A 21,124-nucleotide genomic window follows, 5' to 3' on the forward strand; every position below is an offset into this window, starting at 1 on the left:
GAAAACTATACTTGCTGTCCGTTGTACATTTTATTCAGCTGCCAAAAGCGTTAAACAAGTTCTCACACAAGGAGTTTAGAAATGCAGTTGATAGCATCCCAGTAAACTTACTTCCTCTTTCACAAACTTAAATAAGTTTACGCTTTTTAAAGAATTTTAGTATTGAACATCTCACTTGTTATAAACTTATTGCAAATGTTGAAGAATTGAAAAGTACCTAAACTGAGAAAAATAAAATAACTTTTAAGGTTTAACAAACTACTTGCTGTAACTGCTGTACAGTTTGTTTCAGCTGTTGGCATTTTATAAAGCTACTTTATTGCTTTTGGAAAGCGCAACGCACAAAATAGTTACAAAGCAGCGAAGCTTTGAGCAAACATAATCCCGCCAGTGTAAACTCCAGACAGGCTTTGGGAAAGTTTTGAACAATTCTACGATGTAAATGAAACTTTATGGCACATTTATATTTCTTGCTGTGAACTCTAGCGACGAAACCTAAATAAGAACAACATCAACGCTGGATTATAACGCAGTTCGGAATAAAACCAAAATAACAGTTGTAATAACGTCTAAATCAGAATAAGTCCAAATAAGATGCATTTGTACTTTAGATGGCTACTTTGTGGAACCACTACTTTGTACAGGATTGGTGAATTTATAAGAAGCATGAAAACTAGGTGTGACGTAAAATTACTGCTGTTAGATCTAGCAAACGTTTTTAAAGCAGGCATAGACGTTTGATTTAAAAATATAACTTGCTAATATATAACATATTTTATTATTGGTTGCGCTGTTGTTTATAGTCAATAAAAATTAACATTTTAACACTTTCTAATATTTTATGCTGGTAACAATATAGTGTAAGGTTTAGGCCTATAAGGCGGATATAATTTTAATCCTACTATATTTGTTGTTTCCTAAAAGTTTATTTTGAAACAAGAGTTTGTGTGAGGTGAGACCAGAGTCTGTTGGCAGCTTACAAAAGCGAACACAAGAACGAGTTGAACAGTAAGTTTGAGCATAGAATACTAATCACAGGGATCGGGGGTATTAGTGAGGAAAACGTTCTGGCATATTGCGACGTTAGATTTATTTAAATTATACTGCAAACCAGACACAATGATATGAACACCATACTTACAGCGGAGCTAGCTTAATTTTTCAAATGTACAATAAATCTATAAGCGACCTGACAGTATGCTCTTAGAAATGCAATTGCAATTGTTTAGTTTCGATTTAGTGGAGTTCAGTTAGGAGTGTGGGAAATGTTTCTTGATTTTTTTATTTTCTTGAGGAGTAAAATTTAGTCCCATATTATCAAAACAACATTTCAGTAAATAATTGGTTTCAGATTTATTTTCGCACCAATAGTTACAAACTACGGAAATCACGCCAAAATATACTTGATTAAAATATTGAAAATGCATTTCTACGCCAGGTTCAGGAATGAAGTTATCGATGAATATATTCCCCTTGCAATTCACGTTTTTAAACATTTCTACCAAAAACACGAATTTCATGGTTGGTGCGTGACTACCTACTTGTGTTCCTGGCGTATTATGAAATATATGATTTTTTAAGTGGAATGTTGAAATACGTCAACGTTACAGTGATCCCTGAAAAATACTTTTGATGGGTGATATCACGTGGCAAGAAATAAATTCACATTAGGTTAAATTACACTGAATGTTGTGAGTTTGAATTGAATAGAATTCGCCCGACAAAACGGGGTAAACTTTTTGTTTTTGGATTTTGAAAAATAAGGAACTTTTGAGTTTTTGGAACAACTTCAGCAAAATGTTTGAAGAAACTCAGTCGGAGTTTTAAGCAGAAGTAGAAAATGTACAAAAAAACTTGATTATCTGGAAAAACTTGAAAGAAGAACATTATTGCAAAGTGCTAAAATGATCGTTGAAATAAATACATACTTGACAAGGTAGACGACAAAAAACAGAAAAGCAATAACTACTCATAAGCTTAATAAATGATAGAAAACATTGCGCCAATTTAATTTACAATTACAACAGTTACCACGCAAAAAAATAAGAAACACCAATTTCTTTATGATTCTAACGATGAAAAAGCAAATAATATCAGTAATTTTTTGCAGCAAAATTATACAAGTGCGGGCATTGTGGCTCTTAAAATCAACTGTTTTCTTGTTTATGTTGTTGTGATAAATTCCGAAAGGCGAATATATAACGTTTAAATAAATATTAAAGCAGAACATTTGGTCCTGTGTCTAGTTTGAATTTCACTTGCAAATTTATGCGTCTCTAGTTTTTATAAAATAGTTTGTGCAAAGCATTTAAGTGAAACGAAGTAGATTCATGTTTTTTTACAATATAACGAGCAACGATTTATTTAATCAGTAAGAAAGCTTTGGGAATGTTCACAAGATTTTGGCGACATACTTTTGGTCCATGGGAAAAAAATAAAATAAAAAGCCGATTGGCAGCTGATATTGCTTGGTCATGCTGAAAATTAATGGCATTATGATTTAACAATAAAAGTCACTCTACAAGTCAAAATTATTTCCACCTGACACTTCTAGAATGCTGAAATTTAGCTGAGGGACGGATTCGTCATATTTTCGTTTATATTTCCACCAGGTTTAAAAGGTTTTTTTAATGAGATAATTTGAATTTTCATGAAATATAAATATAGTTTCTAACTTAAAGTTAAACCTAAATGCAAAAATAACTTGTTTGATTTCACGGCGTCAGAGGTTTGGTGTCGATTGTGTAAAATGTGGGACTGCAATATGTTGTGAGGTAAAGCACGATAAAAGTTGATCAACAAGAGAAAAAATCAAGAAATAAACAGAAAAACAGCGTTTTCTTTGTGAAAAGTACACTCTAAGCAACGCAAAGCTATAAAAACTTCAAGGGTTGAAGAAAACAAACGATAATTGTGACGTCATCTCTTCTTTTTGCTCCCCTTGGGCGAATCAGGGGAGACCTTCAACTCTCTGTATTCGTCCTGGGAATAAACAAGATGTTACGTCGAAGTTGCAAGCAGGTTGCGTGCGCACTCATGCGTGACAAAGTCAACATGGTAAAAGGGTGGTTACCCTATTGTGGAGTTTTTGTCGCATTTTGTTATATTTAAAAGCACCAGGAAAATAATATAAGGGTTAGAAAAAATCATGCTGCTTAAACTGGGGCGGCAAAAAGTGTTGGTATATTTGATAACTTCTGTGTTTGGTTTCGCGGAATAATAACACCGAGAATCTTTTTCCTATTTTTGACATTTTTGTGGCTTTTGCAATGATTTCGTAATAAATAAATTTACAGGAAAATATAAAGTTGTAAGGTGGCTTGTTAGTCCCTTCAAATCGTTGTGTGTCACAAATTACTTCTGGATAATTTAAAATAGGAGAAGTAAGGAAGTATTTTTAATATATAAAGTATAAATTTTGTCCTACGGAGTGACTAAAATTAGACAAATGGTCTCACACTTTAAAATCATTAAACAAAGTAACAAAATTTGAAAAATGCGCAACATTCAGGGCAATTGGCCAAATAAAGAATATTTTGAAATGAAGCATCTCACCAGTTGAACGTTGCTCGGGATTCGTGATAGAAAGTCCATGAGTTCGTTGTTGGGGACGTAATCGGGTTTGCGAAGCCGCTTCGTGAACTTGTTCACGCCCCAGATGAGAACCAACACTCTCACGGGGATGAGATAAAGAATGAGCGAAGCGACGCACAAAACTATCACGGCAAGCGTGGAGAGGAAAGGAACCGTCCACGTGAAAGTGCTGTGAACGAGCATATGAATGTTATCACGATCATGTGATACATGTTATTGTGAATAGACGAATAAACGTGGTTGTACATATTACTAATGTAGTTATTTTTACCATTATTTGATAGTTATCACAATCACATGAACACCTTACTGTCTATACCTCTATTTAATGGACGTTTATATGAAACCCTAACTATATTTCACCAATATACGATTTCAACAAGTATCACGATCACATGAATATCACAAAATACAGCGAATCACCTCACTTTAATGACCTCAAAGCGACAAGACTACGCTGTGATCAAACTAAAGTATTATCACAACTGTTTTGTTTTCCATTTTACCAGCTAACACGATTATTTAAATTCTACCAATAATCATGATTAAATGAGTTACTTCAAGTACAACTACGCTTTACTGTAACAGCCACGAAGTTTCACGATCACATGAATTTTCCTAAGTATTACGATCATATGCATACCTCCCTTGTATATCACGAATTATCACGATTACACGAATATCAACAAAAGTATCGATCATATATATTTGCTTTAATAAAATTTCACTATCACCAATCACATAAATGTCCCTAAGTTTTACAAATACATGAATGTTCCTAAGTATCACGATCACATGAATGCCGCCTCACTTGTAAACCCTCTCCCCGAAGGATGCGATTGTGTCGAGTATGTTCTGTACTTTGGTGAGAACATCCTGAAGCGCGTTGAGTCTTTGCATCAGCGACAACTTCCCCGCCTCGTCGTCAGGTTCATCGTCCTCAGCCCTGCGTGAGTCAACCGTGAGTTCAAAAGATCATATGAACGGTGAAAGTTGTAAATATAACACATGTCAAATATATGATCACAGTGGTCATGACAAGGAGATGCGAAACCAAAATATCACGCCATGAATATGCGTTGTTTTTTTCTGTCTGGATCATGTTACAAAAATCATTCCATGAAAATTACATCCGTTATTGCACTACGCTATGAACATTCTATGAAAGTTTCCTGACATGAACATTTCGTGAAAGTTTCATGACATGAACATTTCGTGAAAGTTTCATGACATGAACATTTCGTGAAAGCTTCATGACATGAACATTTCGTGAAAGTTTCATGACATGAACATTTCGTGAAAGTTTCATGACATGAACATTTCGTGAAAGTTTCATGACATGAACATTTCGTGAAAGTTTCATGACATGAACATTTCGTGAAAGTTTCCTGACATGAACATTCCACGAAAGTTTCATGACATGAACATTTCGTGAAAGTTTTATGACATGAACATTGCACGAACGTTCCACGCCGTGATCGCATCACGAAAGGCTCACCTGACGTTGCTTGTTTCATCGAGTGCGTCTTGTCTGTGAGGGCGACTGCGCCTCACGAAGATGTCGATGTAATTCTTGAGGAAGAGAAGGAGCAGAGCAATTGGGAACATGTAGAGCTCAAAGTTCCAAGCGATCAGCAGGAAAGTCTAAAAACAACCGGAAACACTCAACATATCTGCATGAAGGGGTTGACAATAGGTAAAGCAAACTAGGAGCACGGTAAGTCGTGATAAGTTTATCAAAATCATATTCGCATTTAAAATAAAACAACAGTTTAAAAGAATTTAATTAATTTCAAAATTTCTTACATTTCAGTTATATTTATGTAACACATTGACAAATATATCTTTATAATACATATTTTTTTATATATTCAACTGACAAATTGAATTTAATTCGAATCACTCACGATAAAGGCGAATGCGCTCCTTCGGGGGATTTCCCAAGTGAAGCAGGAGTTTACGAACTCGGCGGTTGCTATGGCAACCTGCACTAGCGCCCACACGCGGTGAAAGTTGTTGAGGAGAAGATTCTTCTTGAACTTCACTTGCTCCTCCATGAAGCGCTCCTCACGTGGACTGAACGTGCGGATCGCCGCTCGAACCTACGTCACAATCAACTATATGTTACGTCACAATCAATTATAGGTTACGTCACAAACAATACAACGTTACAACTTTTGAAATATTTGTAACCAGAACCCATTTTCTTTACCGGGTTACAGATGAAAGTATTCTATGCGACGCCAACCCTGAAACTTGACCGGGTTACAGATGAAAGTATTCTATGCGACGCCAACCCTGAAACTTTACCGGGTTATAGATGAAAGTATTCTATGCGACGCCAACCCTGAAACTTTACCGGGTTATGGATGTAAGTATTCTATGCGACGCCAACCCTGAAACTTGACCGGGTTATGGATGTAAGTATTCTATGCGACGCCAACCCTGAAACTTGACCGGGTTATGGATGTAAGTATTCTATGCGACGCCAACCCTGAAACTTTACCGGGTTATAGATGTAGCTGATCTGCAGAGTGACAGTTCCCTTGCTTCGGTCCTTGAGTTTACGATCTTTAAGGACGTACGACTTTTCCTTCCCGCTGGAAACCCTCAGGACCGGGATCGAAACCCGGCCAAGGAACTCACGCTCGCTGTCCTTGTCTTGGTCGAATATAAGGAGCTCAAGGACGTCGTGGACGTCGCGAAGCGGGCTGCAACAATAAACCATTATTACGTCATTGGACGGTTATATGAATGGACGTCACGGGTTTGTATAAATAACCGTCATGTATTTTTCAGTCTCGAGTGACGTCATTGATGTGTTAATTTATTGACGTCATAATTGGTTTAACTTTAGCTTATTGCGTTACATTTATATGCAATTAGCGATCAACATTTTGACAACTCAATGTTTCACTAGTTTTAAATAAAATAATAAAAGCAAAATAGAAATGAATTTTGGGAAGTTAATCACTTAGTATTAAAAATTTCCTATTTCACAATTTTCTATCAAATTTCTCTAACTTACAATCAGAAATAATATCGTAAAACACTTTGCAACCATAAGTGTGAAGGAACGAAAACTGCTGCTTAAAAGATACAAGTTGAACCCTATGACGTAACAACCCGTCCATTGTGACTCACAATGTGCAGACGCGGTTCCAGACAGGGTCTAGCGTCTTGTAGCAGGTTTGTGTTTGGGCCCTCGCGTTGCAAAGTTGCGCAACACAGAAGGGGTCGGACTTGCCGTTGATGTCGGCGCTCTTCAGCCCACTCGCTGAAACCACGCGCACCTCGACGAAACCAACGTCCTTGAGACTTCGCAAGGTCGAGGAAAGCGCCTGTGATTGGACGAGACAGGGTCACGTGGTTGATGTGAACATATTGAGTAAATTGCCTAAAGCTAATCCACCTTTTTATATACGTTAGGTATCCAATACCTGCGCCCTTCTACGAAAAGCAATTCGGCATTTTCAACTAAATAGTACTGAGATAATTTGAAAATAGTGAAGACGGATGTCGGTAAAAAAAAGGAGTTTAATTGGTTGAATTGGCGCTAAAATGTAACTTCAGGAGGCTTTACGCATTGGGCACACAACGAATTGCTCGAGCTCGACACATTGATTTTTATCGAGCTGATATTGACAAACGTATGGTGAGGGTATTTACTCACAGTTGTAGGGCGGTGATGTCGAGCGTAAAACTAAACATTGCGTTATCGTGTTTCAAAAGATGTGACGACACACAATACAACGGCAATATTGCAAAAACATTATAGTTTCGCGCAAAAAAGTCGGAGTTCCCCTGTTGCGAGACTGTTGTCATATAGAAAATATGGATAAAAAAATAGTTTGAACGGGAGATGACTTTTATCGTTTATCAATAAGTTGGCAAAATTGCAATTTAATATGGCAAAATTGCAATTTACACTTAAAGAGACTTTGAGCTAAAACGTAGTCAACAAAAGTAGAACACATAAGATAGATTTCCGAGAAGCGCGAAAATTTTTTGCAGTTTTAATGTTGAAATTGGCAAAAACAGAGTTTGTACAGCGCTGTAGGAGTGGTGTACAACACAGCGAACCATTGGAATCATTGCAAAAATTAAATATTAACTTAGAGCTCGCGTCCCCCTAAGAATTACTTGGCGCCCCCTGGAACCGCTGCATTATAGAGGGCAATAAAAGTAAATGCGGAGCAGATAGCAATATTTTTTTATAAAATTACCAACCTTCAGCATAATTGTGCTTTATCTGGTCCAAATCATATTAAACCAATTAAAAGTATTTCGTTCTGTTGGCTTTAATAAAGTATTGCTGTTGAAAGACGATGGTTTTATGACAACAGAAAAAAACATTTAAAGTCTAACTGGACAACGATAGTGGTGAAAGACAATATTACTTAAACCCGATGAAGCTGGGTTGTGCTAAAGCTTGCGATATTAAAGCACGGTTTGTCCTTCAACAATGTCGCCTGATGAAAAGGTTTCGAATCAGACAAATGCGATTCATCTGAGATTATAAATCGATGCAGAATAGAACAGAAACTAAAAACAAATCCATAAAAGCGGGATTCGCCATAAACAGAGATTGTTTTATCGATTGGCGCGCAAGTAGCTCAATACAAACGAAAGCATCGCTACAATGAGGTTTTTGGAAGTAATGGCGGTAAGGACTCTCGCGTGCCTTTGTTTCACAACAATCGGGATTTCTTACGCCCTTTTGGCATCAAGCCAGTTATTTTATAAAAAGCAGGAAGAAATTTATTTCAGCTAAAGCAGCATCAGTTAAAAACATAAAAAAAACACAATGCAAACCTACAAACCACAGCGGAACTAAGGGCAGCATGGCTTGGAATCAATTCACAATTTGATCTTTCTATCTAAAATATCATCAATGACTTTATTGCTACACCAAAAAGTCTAAAAATGTTTGCTTTAATTGCAAGGCGGAGGAGATGTCTTGTTTGTAACCATTCAGTGTTTTTTTTACTAAGGTTTCCTTGCCTTATAAAACATATTAAGCATTTTGTGGTTTGCTGCCACTAATATGCAAACTATGGAGTTTGCACTTTCTATTTGAATTAGTTGGGTGAAGTTGAGTTGGACGTTTAATCGTGTTTAACAAGTGAGCCACTGGGACAATCATTTATCATAACCACACGAAGGCTGATATAACAAATATTAAAACGTGTCCGTTTGTTTTAAAAGCAACGAGTTTGGTGTTCGGTGTGCGACACAAACCCACCCTATATATAGACGCCAATATTTTTAACGTAGAATTTTTTTTCACAGCACGCTACATTGGAATAGATTCGTTCCGCGTTGGACGCCATGGAGTCCAGAAAATTTCCAAAACCAACGAGAAGACGACTAACATATTTATCTCAAAGGCAGAAAACTTTGAACTTACAAAATGTGTTCACCATGTTCAATTAAAAGCAAAGTCAAATATTTACCCGATCTTAGTTGAAGGTTAACAAAGTCAAAAGTTGTAAATCATTTGTTTGGGAACATGTATTACTTTTTTGAGGACACAATTGTACCAGAAAAAACTTTTCAACATTGCCATTTCAACTTCATTTATAACCAAGACACCGATTTACATGACGTCACTTTTGCTTACGTATTTCTGACGCAATTCGCTGAGGTCATAAGTGGTGAGGTTCTTCTGCTCTGCCGCCACCTCGTGGACGGTGACGAGAAAAAGCAATGACCCCTGCGTGTCCACCAAGGTCATCGACAGCGAGTGGGTCTCGTCACGTGACAACGACCACAAATCGAGCTCGCACCTGCGGTCACGTGATCAAGTTTAAATTTCCCGCGCAGTTACGCGAGCAGACAATAGGGGGGATGTAAAAGTTGGGAATTTTGAATGAAATTAACGAGAATTTAATGATCGGAAAAAAGGTAAAATAAATTTATGAAAAAAAATTACCACAGCTTGAGAAGCTGACGGCTTCGAACAACAATCAGTAAGCAAGATCTAAAACTTTTAATATAACTTAGCATTTCGCCACATATAAAAGAACAGCATCATCAGCATCTTAATTCGAATGAAGCTATTATAAAAACACTTCACTTTTATCGTCCCCTTATGTTCAGTTGGTGGGCAAGATTCTGTTGTCGAAGCTTAAAACTAACATTTAAAGTTAAAAGGCAGTAAACACACTTTAACTTAACCGATATGCTGTGAACAGATGGACCAGGGTGTGTCAACAATGTAAAATAGTCACAACATTGGAAAAAAGTGATAAACATGATATAATCTATAGAATGTTACCTCCCAATGAAGTCATCCCTTCTGTACACGTCGCGATCCCATACTGTGACGTCAACAATGGAGGTTTCCTTGCTGGTGAGATGGAACATGTATTCCTCCTTCCAAACTGGGTTGAGCGTTTTGTAGCAAACCTGCACATTCCGAGGGTAGGGGGTTCAAATCCCGAGGCGGTAATGAGATGTTTTATTATTTTGGATATTTTTTCCTAAAGTGAGTTTGTTAGATGAAAGGTTTCGCTAGTAACAATAAATTTCTGTAATAGGAGATTAAATAAAAGCTTTTGTTCTAGAATATAGTTGAAAATATTAGCACGTTGACAAGTTTAAAACGCGTTTTCCTAATAATAATGTTCTCATGAAACTACCAAAATTAAATAAGTGTAATATAGCCAGTTCTTAATAACAAACAGCAAACACATTCCGAACTATTGTAAATAATTAATCAAACAAAAGCAGATAATTTTAACACTTTATTGTCACCCACTTTGCTTTTTCTTTTCACTTTCCCCAGCTGCAGTTTGACGTAAGGATCCGACAAACCGTTCGCGTCCCTCGCTGGAAGGTCTGTGCCTGAGACTAGCTGCACTGTTGCTAGGGCGACCGGAGGCTGCGTGCGCATGCTGCTGCCTGGCAACAACAACAGGTTCCATTCTGGTATTATTTTACTTTTTTACCAAAATGTAAATTAATAAATGTCGTTTTTTATTTCAAAAGCCGCAATGAAAAATAATTGCACTTGTTTAGTTTGAGGATAAAACAAAGTCGGGTAAAAAACAATCAGATGTAATATTTTATTGATTATTAGTTCAATGTTTTTACCAATTTATCATTTCATTGTGAAATATTGTTCAGATTTAATGAAGCGCTTTTTGTTTTAAATTAAAACGAATTGTTTCCGGTCTGAACAATTCGGATTGAGTGCGTTAGTTTTAGCGTGGAACAGTTTGGGCATTCTATATTTTCAAACGGAGCCTTATTAGTGAATTTACTTCTCGACAAATAACTTCTTTGGCAACTTCATTTTCACAATAAAATACCGCTGGTGGACAAGTCTTGTCTATTGAAGGTAAAGTAGCAAAACAAATAGTTTAAAGAGAATAATCATGTTTTTACAAACAAGAATTAAAAAAAACGCTCACTCGGTTTACACAGTTTTAAATTATTCCACGAACATGAAATAACTTCTCGCTCGAAAACACCGGTTTGTTCGGTCATTCAAGCCCTTTGTGACGCAACAGTTGCCCCAGTCGATTGAAACCTAATTATCTTTTGTGACGTCATAAGCGAATGCTTACATCTCAATAGCGTGTTGCTTTTGGAAAAAAACAGAAGGGATTAATAACGATTTGAACTTGGGATGGACCATCGTTATTATGTTTCACTTTATTTTTTGTTGTTCAATAAATAGCAGACATGTCTGATAGCAAAAATTTACTTCGGCAGCCCAGTAACTAAAACATGTAAAGTTGGGACATTTAAAAGTTACGTTCACCCTTATAACTTTAGAAAATGCTATTCGATGAGAAATAATAGAAGATTAAGTAAGAAACCTTTTTATAACTGTGATTTTGTCCCTTTGTAAAAATACGTCCAAGCAACCCTACGTGCTGTACGCCCACGATCACGTGATATTACGCCAGGGCCAGTTTATACCAAACAGCAGCAACTTTAGCAACTAATTGTTTATTGCTGTTAATCATAACAACTGGATTATAAAAGTACAGAGAAACTTTTTTAGTCACCTGCGCATTTTTGACTGATATATTTTATATTTTATTTTGCGTGAAAGGATTATTCAAACTTCTTCACAACCAGAAGCATAGTTTGTTCCACAACAACCCAAGTAATGGTAAAAATAGAACTATTCTTATTGTTAAATTGTATTGTTTATTATTGTATATTTAAAAGCGCTTTTTAGTAAGGTTTCGAAACCATGCATTCTGAAAATGCGCGAAAGTAATTGTGGCGTCACCATTAACAATGACGTAACAAAGCAACAGCGGAAATCCTTACACGCGTCGGAAGCACGTTTTCACGAAAAGATTGATGATCGTAAGTTTCCGTAAATTACTACCCGAATGTTCAAAGAAGGTGGTTTCCTAATATTGCAAAAAGTCGCTCGTTATTGAATTTACCTCGAGCCGTTTTTGTTTTAAAGTGAGGCTTTATAAAATTCCAACTAACGGCCTTAAATATCTTAACTGGATATTTCATAGACTACTTAAAAACAGGAAATTTTTATGATTTTCTTGTTCGTTTTTTTAAATTCACCATAAACGAATAAAAATAAGACCATTTTATAAAGATTTATTTGAGTGCATTTTTCAAACAGCACCCAATAATGTCGTCACAACGCCATAGTTACGTCACAATTGCTACCTTTGCGTTTTCTCAGTGCTAAGCTTGCGACGTCGCTCACCCTTCTGGTTGGAAGTTCGGGGGTGTTTACAGGGGTGGGGGGGCGAGGGGCGGGGGGTAACAACTTGCTGGGGGCGCCGTCCGTCTGTGACGTAATAAACGGGGGTTAAAGGGGTGAATAACACTTTTTACAAAAATGTTTTTTTTTAGGAGAAAACAATTCGCACAACAACAATATACTACTAATTGGTGACGTCACTATAAATTAAAAAGCAGAGTAGTACATAATTATGACATTATCATATATATTCCAGAACACTATCCTTGCTTTTATGACGTCACTCAAATTCTGAACAAAGCCATTGTGACGTACCTCTTCAGCGTTCTGCTTGGCTAGTTTCTGCAGCGGAGTGAGTGAAACGCTGATATGAAGAAATCCCAGATCCTCGTCGCAACTCGGGTCTTCCAGCTGCAGCGTGACGTCACGACTGGTGACGTCACACCTGGTGAGGTCGAGCGCGGCGCTTCCCATGAAGTCGTCCCTCATTCCGCGGTCCCAGTCGTAGACGTGCATTGTTACGTCAGAGTTGATGTTCAGTGGGATGTGGAACTGCTCGTCCCAGCGGGGGTCAAGGGTCAGTTTGCAACATTTACTTTTCCTCACGGTTTTCCCATCGACCTTCACCTTCACGTATGGGTCGCTCTTGCCTGTTGGAATGTGGAAAGTACGAATTTACGCTCAGGAAAGCAACTCTATAACAAAGGTGAACTTTGGTTGCGAAAATAAAGATGTTTTTCGCAATTGGGATTTTACCTAACAGGCACTTTTTGTTTACATTTAAACAAGATTTGTCGCCTGACAGAACATCTACTCATATACCTGATGATGGCAAACTATATAGATTTTACAGACGTCAAAGATCGTATAACTCACATGAAAGCTTTAATGATAAAAAAATTCACTTAGATTTAATAAGGTATGAAAACAATTTATATTGAGAGTTTTTTTACCAGCTACAAGAAATGTGGCATTTATTTGGAAAACAAGCTTCTTAACAATAAACATTTTATAAATGAACTTGATTTGGGTATTTTTTCAACGTTTATCCCTTTCTTGTAAGAATTGATCTGGCCAGTCGTTGTTGAACATTATTAAATGCTTTCCACTTATCTTAGGTGTTTTTACCATTAAGAGAGATGTGAGCATAAGGCTCAGAATCCGAACTCTCGCTATGTGCGAAGGGCTCACAGACTACAAAATTACAAATGCCTGGTACAAGCCACTATGGTGGTTTACGTTGAATTAACAATATTAATCATTAAGTCAATTGTTCCCTATTGTATAGTTCTGGACACTTTATGTGAATTAAATCGCCCAATAGTAAATTAAATAATTTGAATAATCATACAAAGAAAAAATTTAAAATATTTAAAAAAAAATAATATTATTTGAGTATCTAATAATAAGTAGTGATCTTAGTGATCTTACCATTTGCATCACGAGCAGCGAGGTTCTCTCCGCTGAGCAAATGAATGTAGAGTTTGTGTGTCGGTGCCGCGTTCTGCAGATGGAAGAGCGACAACATTTCACTAAAATACGGCACCAAACATCAGCAAAACACAACTCTAGGTAAACAAAGAAGTATAGTTTTTCAATTTTGCAACTAAAATCTGTGCTAAAAAACAGCCAAACATGCAGATCCAATAGTTCCAGGGTAGATTATAGAAAATCATTCACAAGTGTCATTTGAGTGATCAATAGAAGCTTTTTACATAAACCTTTGGAGCCAAAAATTTTCTTTATTGATAATAGCGGCATATACATAATATTTATGCACAATATTTCCAACTCTGTAAGAAGGGAAAAGTATTTTTTTTTGCAATTGAAGGTTTGGCTAAAATAAACAAAACATACATATCTAAGTTTTTCAAAAGTTAACAAATTAGGTTTATATTACAAATGGCTGAATATACGTAAATGCTTAGTTTCTTGATTAAACAAATATTATTCTACGGTTTTGCTTGAAAACATGTTGTGTAAAGTAATATGTAGTTTGCCATAAAATATCATTAAAAGCAGACTGTTAAATAAACAAAATTAATTGGCCTTAGATAAGGTTTTGAATTGGGCTCAAGTGCCACAGTAGCATCTTAAACAAATGTGGTTTGTAACGATAACATCTGCAATAAGCTTTGCATTGCTTAGGATTGTAATGACAACAACTTGTTAAAATTTATATAAATATGTAGTGCAGATAATACAAAATAATTCAGACAACTAACTAAAGTATAATTAAAAAAAAATTAATATGTTAAAACAGTTATTATAGATATCAACAGTAGTTCATTTAATCCTCATTACTAAATAGCTTTGCTTAAATATATACTTGACCTGACACATAGAACAACATATACTGCTGCTTCTAAATGGCTACAGGCTGTAATATAAACCCTGCAATTACGTTAAACCATGGGTCTTAGCGCAAATATGAGAAGCATAATTAAATAATGCTACATGCTTGTGATGTCATAGCTCAGGGCTGTTACATCACAAACAAACAACATCAAACACTACAAGGTACACAGAAAAAATGTAATTCAGCAACACTTAGCATTCAGTAAACCAATATAGTGAGGAATGTTTTAACAAGGCAATGTTCAACGGAATGTAAACCAAAGAAACTACAAGATTATGGAAGGACTAGCGACAAAGTTGTGCCTACACGCTCCTGTGGCTTCCTGACCAACCCACACACACGTTTTTGGGCTCCAAGCAACATCTTATTTACAAATGCTGCATACCTCCTTTTAATTGGTGCTAAACGTTTTTTTTTTAAATTATTAATTTGGAAAAGTTCAACATTTTTTTAAAGTTATTAATTTTGCAATAGTTAAACTTCACCAATATTTAACCATTTCATTTTCTTATTACCCCTTAACGCTCAAGTTTGTTCAACTAATAATGAACTTGCATTAAAAGTTTAACCCAAACTAAATAGTAATTATGCACCAACTGTAAAATACATCAGGCAATAAAACTAGCAATTTACCACAAACATGGGTCCTGGGATATTTGACAGCGTCAAAAAATCCATAATTTATCGAGTATCAAGCCTGGGGTTAAAATTAGGAATGCAGCTTCTAAAACAAGGAGCTGACGGCCAAGAATAAAGGTTACGAGCGATAATGTATTGTTTCCCGATTACTCAAGTGCATACTAAGCCAACATAACAGGAAGTTTGGTGAAGGGTATTAATAGTTGGGTGTTGTTGACTGGGAAAAACATAAACAAGGCTAGTTGTAACGGATCGGTTGATCATAATTTACATACTTGACGTTTCCCTGTATTAAAAGCTTGTTTTAACCACAATGTAGTTAGTCACAGCATTACTACTGATAGTAATGTTGTGGTCACACAATTCTCATGTATACAATCATAGCAAACAAAAACAAACAATGTTGTGAAGAAGTACCATTAATCTATGCGGCTTTTACAGTTTTATTATAACTGAAAAATTTAAAACATTCTACAATATTATTATTTAGTATAGTTTGCTGTGTTGAATGAATGCTTTTATTTTAGTGTAATATTTACAACAGCTTAAAAAAAATTGAATTAACCTGCACGTTAACCTAGACTCAACAAGAAGTCCACATTTCTCAACTTTAACAATCTATCATTGAACTAATAAAAATATAAATTGTAATAACTGATAAAATTTTTTAAATAGTTTGATGCAACATTCTGGTAATAAAATCAAAATACCTAACAAACTGTTCTATATAGAACACTATTATATACGGATCTGTTCATAAGTTTAATGGTGAAAATAACGGCCCAAATAGACGTTAAAAGCAACATGCTTTATTTTTGATATGGATATCACTGATGATGGCATGAGTATTTGTCGAAACGTTTGAACAATAAAGCATGTCGCTTTTTACGTCTATTTGGGCCGTTATTTTCACCACTGTTCTATATATCTTAAAAAAAATCCCAAAACTAAAGTTGCATTATTTGGAATTATGTTCTAAACTATTTAACCTTAAAACAGTAAATACTGTCCAAAGCTAAAAAGTTATTATCAGCATTTTGTTTCATATGTGCTGAATTTCAAGATAAAAATATTTATGCCATGTTAACTGTCATCTGCCCTAAAAACTGCAACAAATCACACATTTAAAACATATTCACATCTTGTGAACAAATCTGTGCAGCTTAAAAGTCCCAAGAGACAACTGAGAAGTGTTGCAATTACAGCACCAAACTGCAATCAGTGTGCCAATCATGAACACCTGCCTAAAGACATGAAAATTTAATGATCTACCTTTTTGTTCCCAACTTGGTTCATTTTTCTTCCCTCTCCTGCTGCATCTATCATAACAGGAAAGGTCAGACTGATTATAACAAGTTTGCCTCGTTTATCCCAGTTTGTTGTTAATAGGGTCAGAAGATAATAACGTATCATTATAAAATGTTTGGAGCATAAAATATAAGTTTAGCTCGGCTTGTGGTTTGGTTTCTTTATATATTTTGTATCTTACATGATGAATACAATAGAACTTGACCAAATGCTATGTTGCTAGTAGAGTATTATGCTCATCTGTAGAACATAACATGCCCTAAACTATAAGTTTCAACAACTTTTGGTCATATAAAAGCAGAATAATGCTATATTAAACATTTCAAAAATGTATAAAGTTATTTGAATAGATTTGGCCTTTCTTTTGATAATACATTTTATAAAAAGATTGGGAATTAACTTATAAAAAGGATACACTTGTGCAAATACATATATTTTTTTTATCTGGAACAGGTGTTTTAAGTGTTAAAACAAACCAATTTTTTTTGAATATTTTTTATAAAAAATGTATTAGTAATATTTTTTGAGACATGCAGTTGAACTTACCGTGGATAGACTTGCTGTCGTCGCTGTCAATCATCTTTCGTGACGGTGTAGGGCTCTAGGAACAATAAACAAGTTTTTACTAAAACAGTTGATTGATTGCTAGCTTCTATTTTCATGAGTCACTTCCCCCCCCCCCCGGACAGTAACGCAGTTATCTATGAACAAAACACAGACAACAAATATCGTGTATTGAATAGAATAGAGGTTTTTAAACTAACATGCCTTAATACCAGGGCGATTATTTTTTGACTAGTCAAAAAAAGTAAAAATTTTGTCAAAATTTACTTGTTAGGTCAAAATTATTGCAAATCAAAATTAAAAAAGTGCACATAAATTGTTTACAAAATTAAAGAAGTATTGTCAGATTTTTAAAATTGTCGTTCAGTTAAAATTTTATTCAAAAAAATTAGTTTTAAATTATGCTCAACGACATTTTCACTGTATTAGATCTTTATAAGAGCAATATACGGTATATACGAACCAGCGCAATTAACCACCCAGGCCTAGTTTATTGCAATATGTTCAGCTTGAAAAAAATTGTCAAAATTTCAGTTTTTCAGGTCAAAAAATAATCGCCCTATTTATTACTTATAGCCTTAATACAGTGGTCTCCAACATTTTTATTAACCGACCTTAATTTCAACAAAATGAAATTAGCATTTACATGAGCCCCAAATTTGTTTTTCGATAAGTAATGCTTGAACTAAATAACACTAGCGGTTGATTATTTTTACGAGAAGTGGCTACACATGTGTACCAAATTAAAGTATAAATTAACACATGGTTTAAAGTTAACACATAAAACACAAAGTTTTAATGGTTTTACCATTTTTAATACACTTATTGCGCTTGTTTAAACACTGAGCGCAGTGGTTAGTGATTGCGACCCCCAAAAAGCCTTCCGTGACCCCACATGGTATCGCAGTCCATAGGTTGTAGACCACTGCCTTAACATTGATCCCTCCTTACAATTTAAAATACAAAACAAATTAACTCCAAGTTGCATTTTCCCCAGACAGCAGCACAGGGGTAAATTTGAACAAAAGTTAAGATAAAATGCTTACAGTAATGAAGCCAGCCCTCTTATAAAGGCCCTTTTTAGGTACAATGCTCAACAAAGAAAAAGGATATGTTTAAATTTATATAAATGTCTAGAATTTATGTTGTTATTATAAATAAAAATGATGTCTATGAAACAAAGGAGAATTGCAGCAATTGATAAACATCAAATTTTAGTAAAAGCAACTAAATGTGAACCACAAGTTTAGTTAACTAAAAACTTTAAAAAATCCTGCTAGATAAAAATATGATAAAATGTTCGCAAAGAATGAATATATTTGCCTCTTTTCTATCCAAAGTAGTTTGTTGTGTTGTTTGTTGAATCGAGGTTACTGACTTTGTCATTGCAGTTGTAGTGGTCACTGAACAAAACAAAAACACAATAATGTGAACTCAGGTGACTACACAAAACTAAAACACTTTAACAAAAATAAAACAGGTTCAATAAAAAATGTGCTCAACTTAAAACTAAAAGAAAAAAATACTGGTAAAAATTGTTTTGGTTTAAAATCAATTTCAGACATTTTTAAGCACCAAAAACATGAAATAAGAATTTATAAAAAATGTTACACTCCAAAATAAGTGTATGATTATTGTTTAAATTGGCATTATATATTGTATATTGTTTACACATGTTTAAGTACTAAACAAACATAAAATATGAAAGTCTGTTTTAAGAAGCAGCAGGTAAACTACAATGACAGGAAAAAGTGAAATAAAACAATGTATGAATCACTTTCTTTGGTAAAACAGCCAGGTTCTAATGCATTATTCATATGATAAGTCAGCCTAAAAGTTAAGCATTCAATATCTTGATTAAAATTCATAATAGGAAACTCATGAAAATTGTACTACATTTGCTATTCTGGGGGTAATAAATATTTAACGAGCAAAGTATGAAATATTGAAAAGTTATTTGGCAACTGAAACTGAAAATAAGATGTTGTGCTTCTTATTCTTGGTATGCAATGATATCCAAACTAATGATTGCAAAGTTTTGGATGCCCAGCTTGGCATATTAGGAGTTACCCTGGGTTTTTGTTAACTTTTAACAGATAAATATTTTGTGAGAAATCATAATAATATAACATAGGTTTGTTTTTGCACATTACCCAAATGACCTCTAATCAGTGCAACTCAAATTTTTTTAGAAAATTAAAAAAACTAAAAGGCAGCAAATTATTCAAATGTTAAATCTACTATTTGTGAGAATATAACAACAAATATTGCGAAGAGCAGATTCACCTTGCGTTTGTTCAACATGAATATCAACATCTAAAAAAATAATAAATCATTATTTGCATGCATTAAATAAAAATATACACATAGATTGTAAAACCCTCAATTAAAGTTGTTTTTGTGCAAATAAAACATAAACAATTATTTACGTTGCTTTAAAAGCATAAAAAACATTGATTTCACATCAGACACAAAAAACAAACAGTAAACACAACTATAAAAAGCATAAATGACATTGCTTATGATAAGACAAACAGAATACCTTGGCAATTAGAACTTTCAAAACAAAGACCAATTAAAATAAGTTTCAATGTGGCATGTTTGTTAATATATGTAAAACCTACATTATATAAATGAAAAGTAAATAATTGGAAAACTCTTTTTATGTAGTTAAATTATGCATATCTTACAAAATTGGTTAAAAATGTAGCTTGATAATGAACTGTGAAGCCAAAAAGGTCAAGTAGATTGACAGTTAGCTTGATTAAGAATCTGTTTGAAGCCAACTTGTGTCATACATTAACTGAAGATGATGCAAGTTCAAATAATCGGTTATCGGGTATTGATTGAAAAAAACATAAAAACTTATTCTTGGGTATTGGTCCAAAAAGTGACATTGGTCAATATGTCATAGTAAATATATCTTTGTTAATATAAATGTGTGCAGCAAAACATGAAGCACATTACATTACAGATGATTCATTCTGAACCCGACACACATACAACAAATTTGAAACAAAATACAGAGTTAAAAAGTAAAAAATGAGTGATATTTTTTAATTTTATTATTTTTACCGTTAACTCCATTGTGTACAGTTTCCATGCTTTCTCGTTTCTCAGTTTTTTTGCTTCTGATGTGGAAAAGTCCATGTTTCTTTTTCTTCTTAACTTTTCTGGTTGGAGAGCCTTCCATTGATCCTATTGTGACATCAACAATGCTCAAGAATGTAAATAACAAGACTCTGATGATGACAATGTGTATCAACAACAAATTAAAAAAAAACTAACGATTTTGTAAATTTAATTTTAAAGAATGAAGCATAGGGCCACTATTCCAGATATTCAAACCATTCACAAAACTAACTGGTCAGTTTCGGAGATTAACCCAAAAATGATGGCGTGTTTTGTTTGCTTGGTGGGAAGGATTTTATTTACTTTGAAAAGGGGTACAATGGAGGTTTGTCCACTTTATTTACTCATTCCCCTTTTTTAAATCAAAAAGTTTATTGGACTTATGCACTGCCATCAAAATTCTATTTTTATGTGCTGCTGTCTAACATAAACTGTTTCTTAAACTATTACTGAGAAATATTAACCCAAAAGCTATAATGTGTCTTATGTAAGTGTTATCAGTGGCAACTAATGACAATCTGCTATAAACACATAACACATGACATAATAAAGTAAGCTATTGTTTAGCAGAAAATTTACTGTTTAAACAAAAAAATCATTTTTTTAAATTTACAAACCTTGAAGTGAAAGCGTGTCACCATCGGATAAATCAGGATTCTTGGATTCGTCAGCAGACATAATTAAACAATTTGGAAATGTACAAAATCAACTTAATCACCAGGATTTCTATTTAAACAAAAAGTGATGCATATTATGTTGTTGGCCTGTTTATACAACAGACATAGAAACTATTTTTTAAATGCATTAAAGATAAATATATGCTCTGTTGCTAA

The 21,124-nt window shown here is 34.5% G+C and overlaps 1 protein-coding gene across 1 annotated transcript; it reads right to left on the minus strand.

The window, feature by feature from the left end:
• Nucleotides 1-1,250: 1,250 nt before the first annotated feature.
• Nucleotides 1,251-21,019, minus strand: LOC146166387 (multiple C2 and transmembrane domain-containing protein 1-like). Its single transcript, XM_083390840.1, has 19 exons — nucleotides 20,909-21,019; nucleotides 20,235-20,357; nucleotides 19,446-19,475; nucleotides 18,483-18,562; nucleotides 17,142-17,196; nucleotides 16,560-16,606; nucleotides 13,721-13,793; nucleotides 12,605-12,939; nucleotides 12,253-12,376; nucleotides 10,358-10,500; nucleotides 9,875-10,005; nucleotides 9,218-9,383; nucleotides 6,739-6,935; nucleotides 6,101-6,305; nucleotides 5,502-5,696; nucleotides 5,093-5,238; nucleotides 4,406-4,540; nucleotides 3,556-3,763; nucleotides 1,251-2,982 (listed from the first exon to the last, which is right to left on the minus strand). Exons 1-19 carry the CDS (start codon nucleotides 20,967-20,969, stop codon nucleotides 2,920-2,922), a joined length of 2,517 nt encoding a protein of 838 aa, XP_083246966.1. The 5' UTR covers nucleotides 20,970-21,019; the 3' UTR covers nucleotides 1,251-2,919.
• Nucleotides 21,020-21,124: the final 105 nt, after the last annotated feature.

This window comes from Ascidiella aspersa, chromosome 1 (assembly GCF_963924565.1).
Source record: "Ascidiella aspersa chromosome 1, kaAscAspe10.2, whole genome shotgun sequence".
Taxonomy (NCBI): Eukaryota; Metazoa; Chordata; class Ascidiacea; order Phlebobranchia; family Ascidiidae; genus Ascidiella; species Ascidiella aspersa.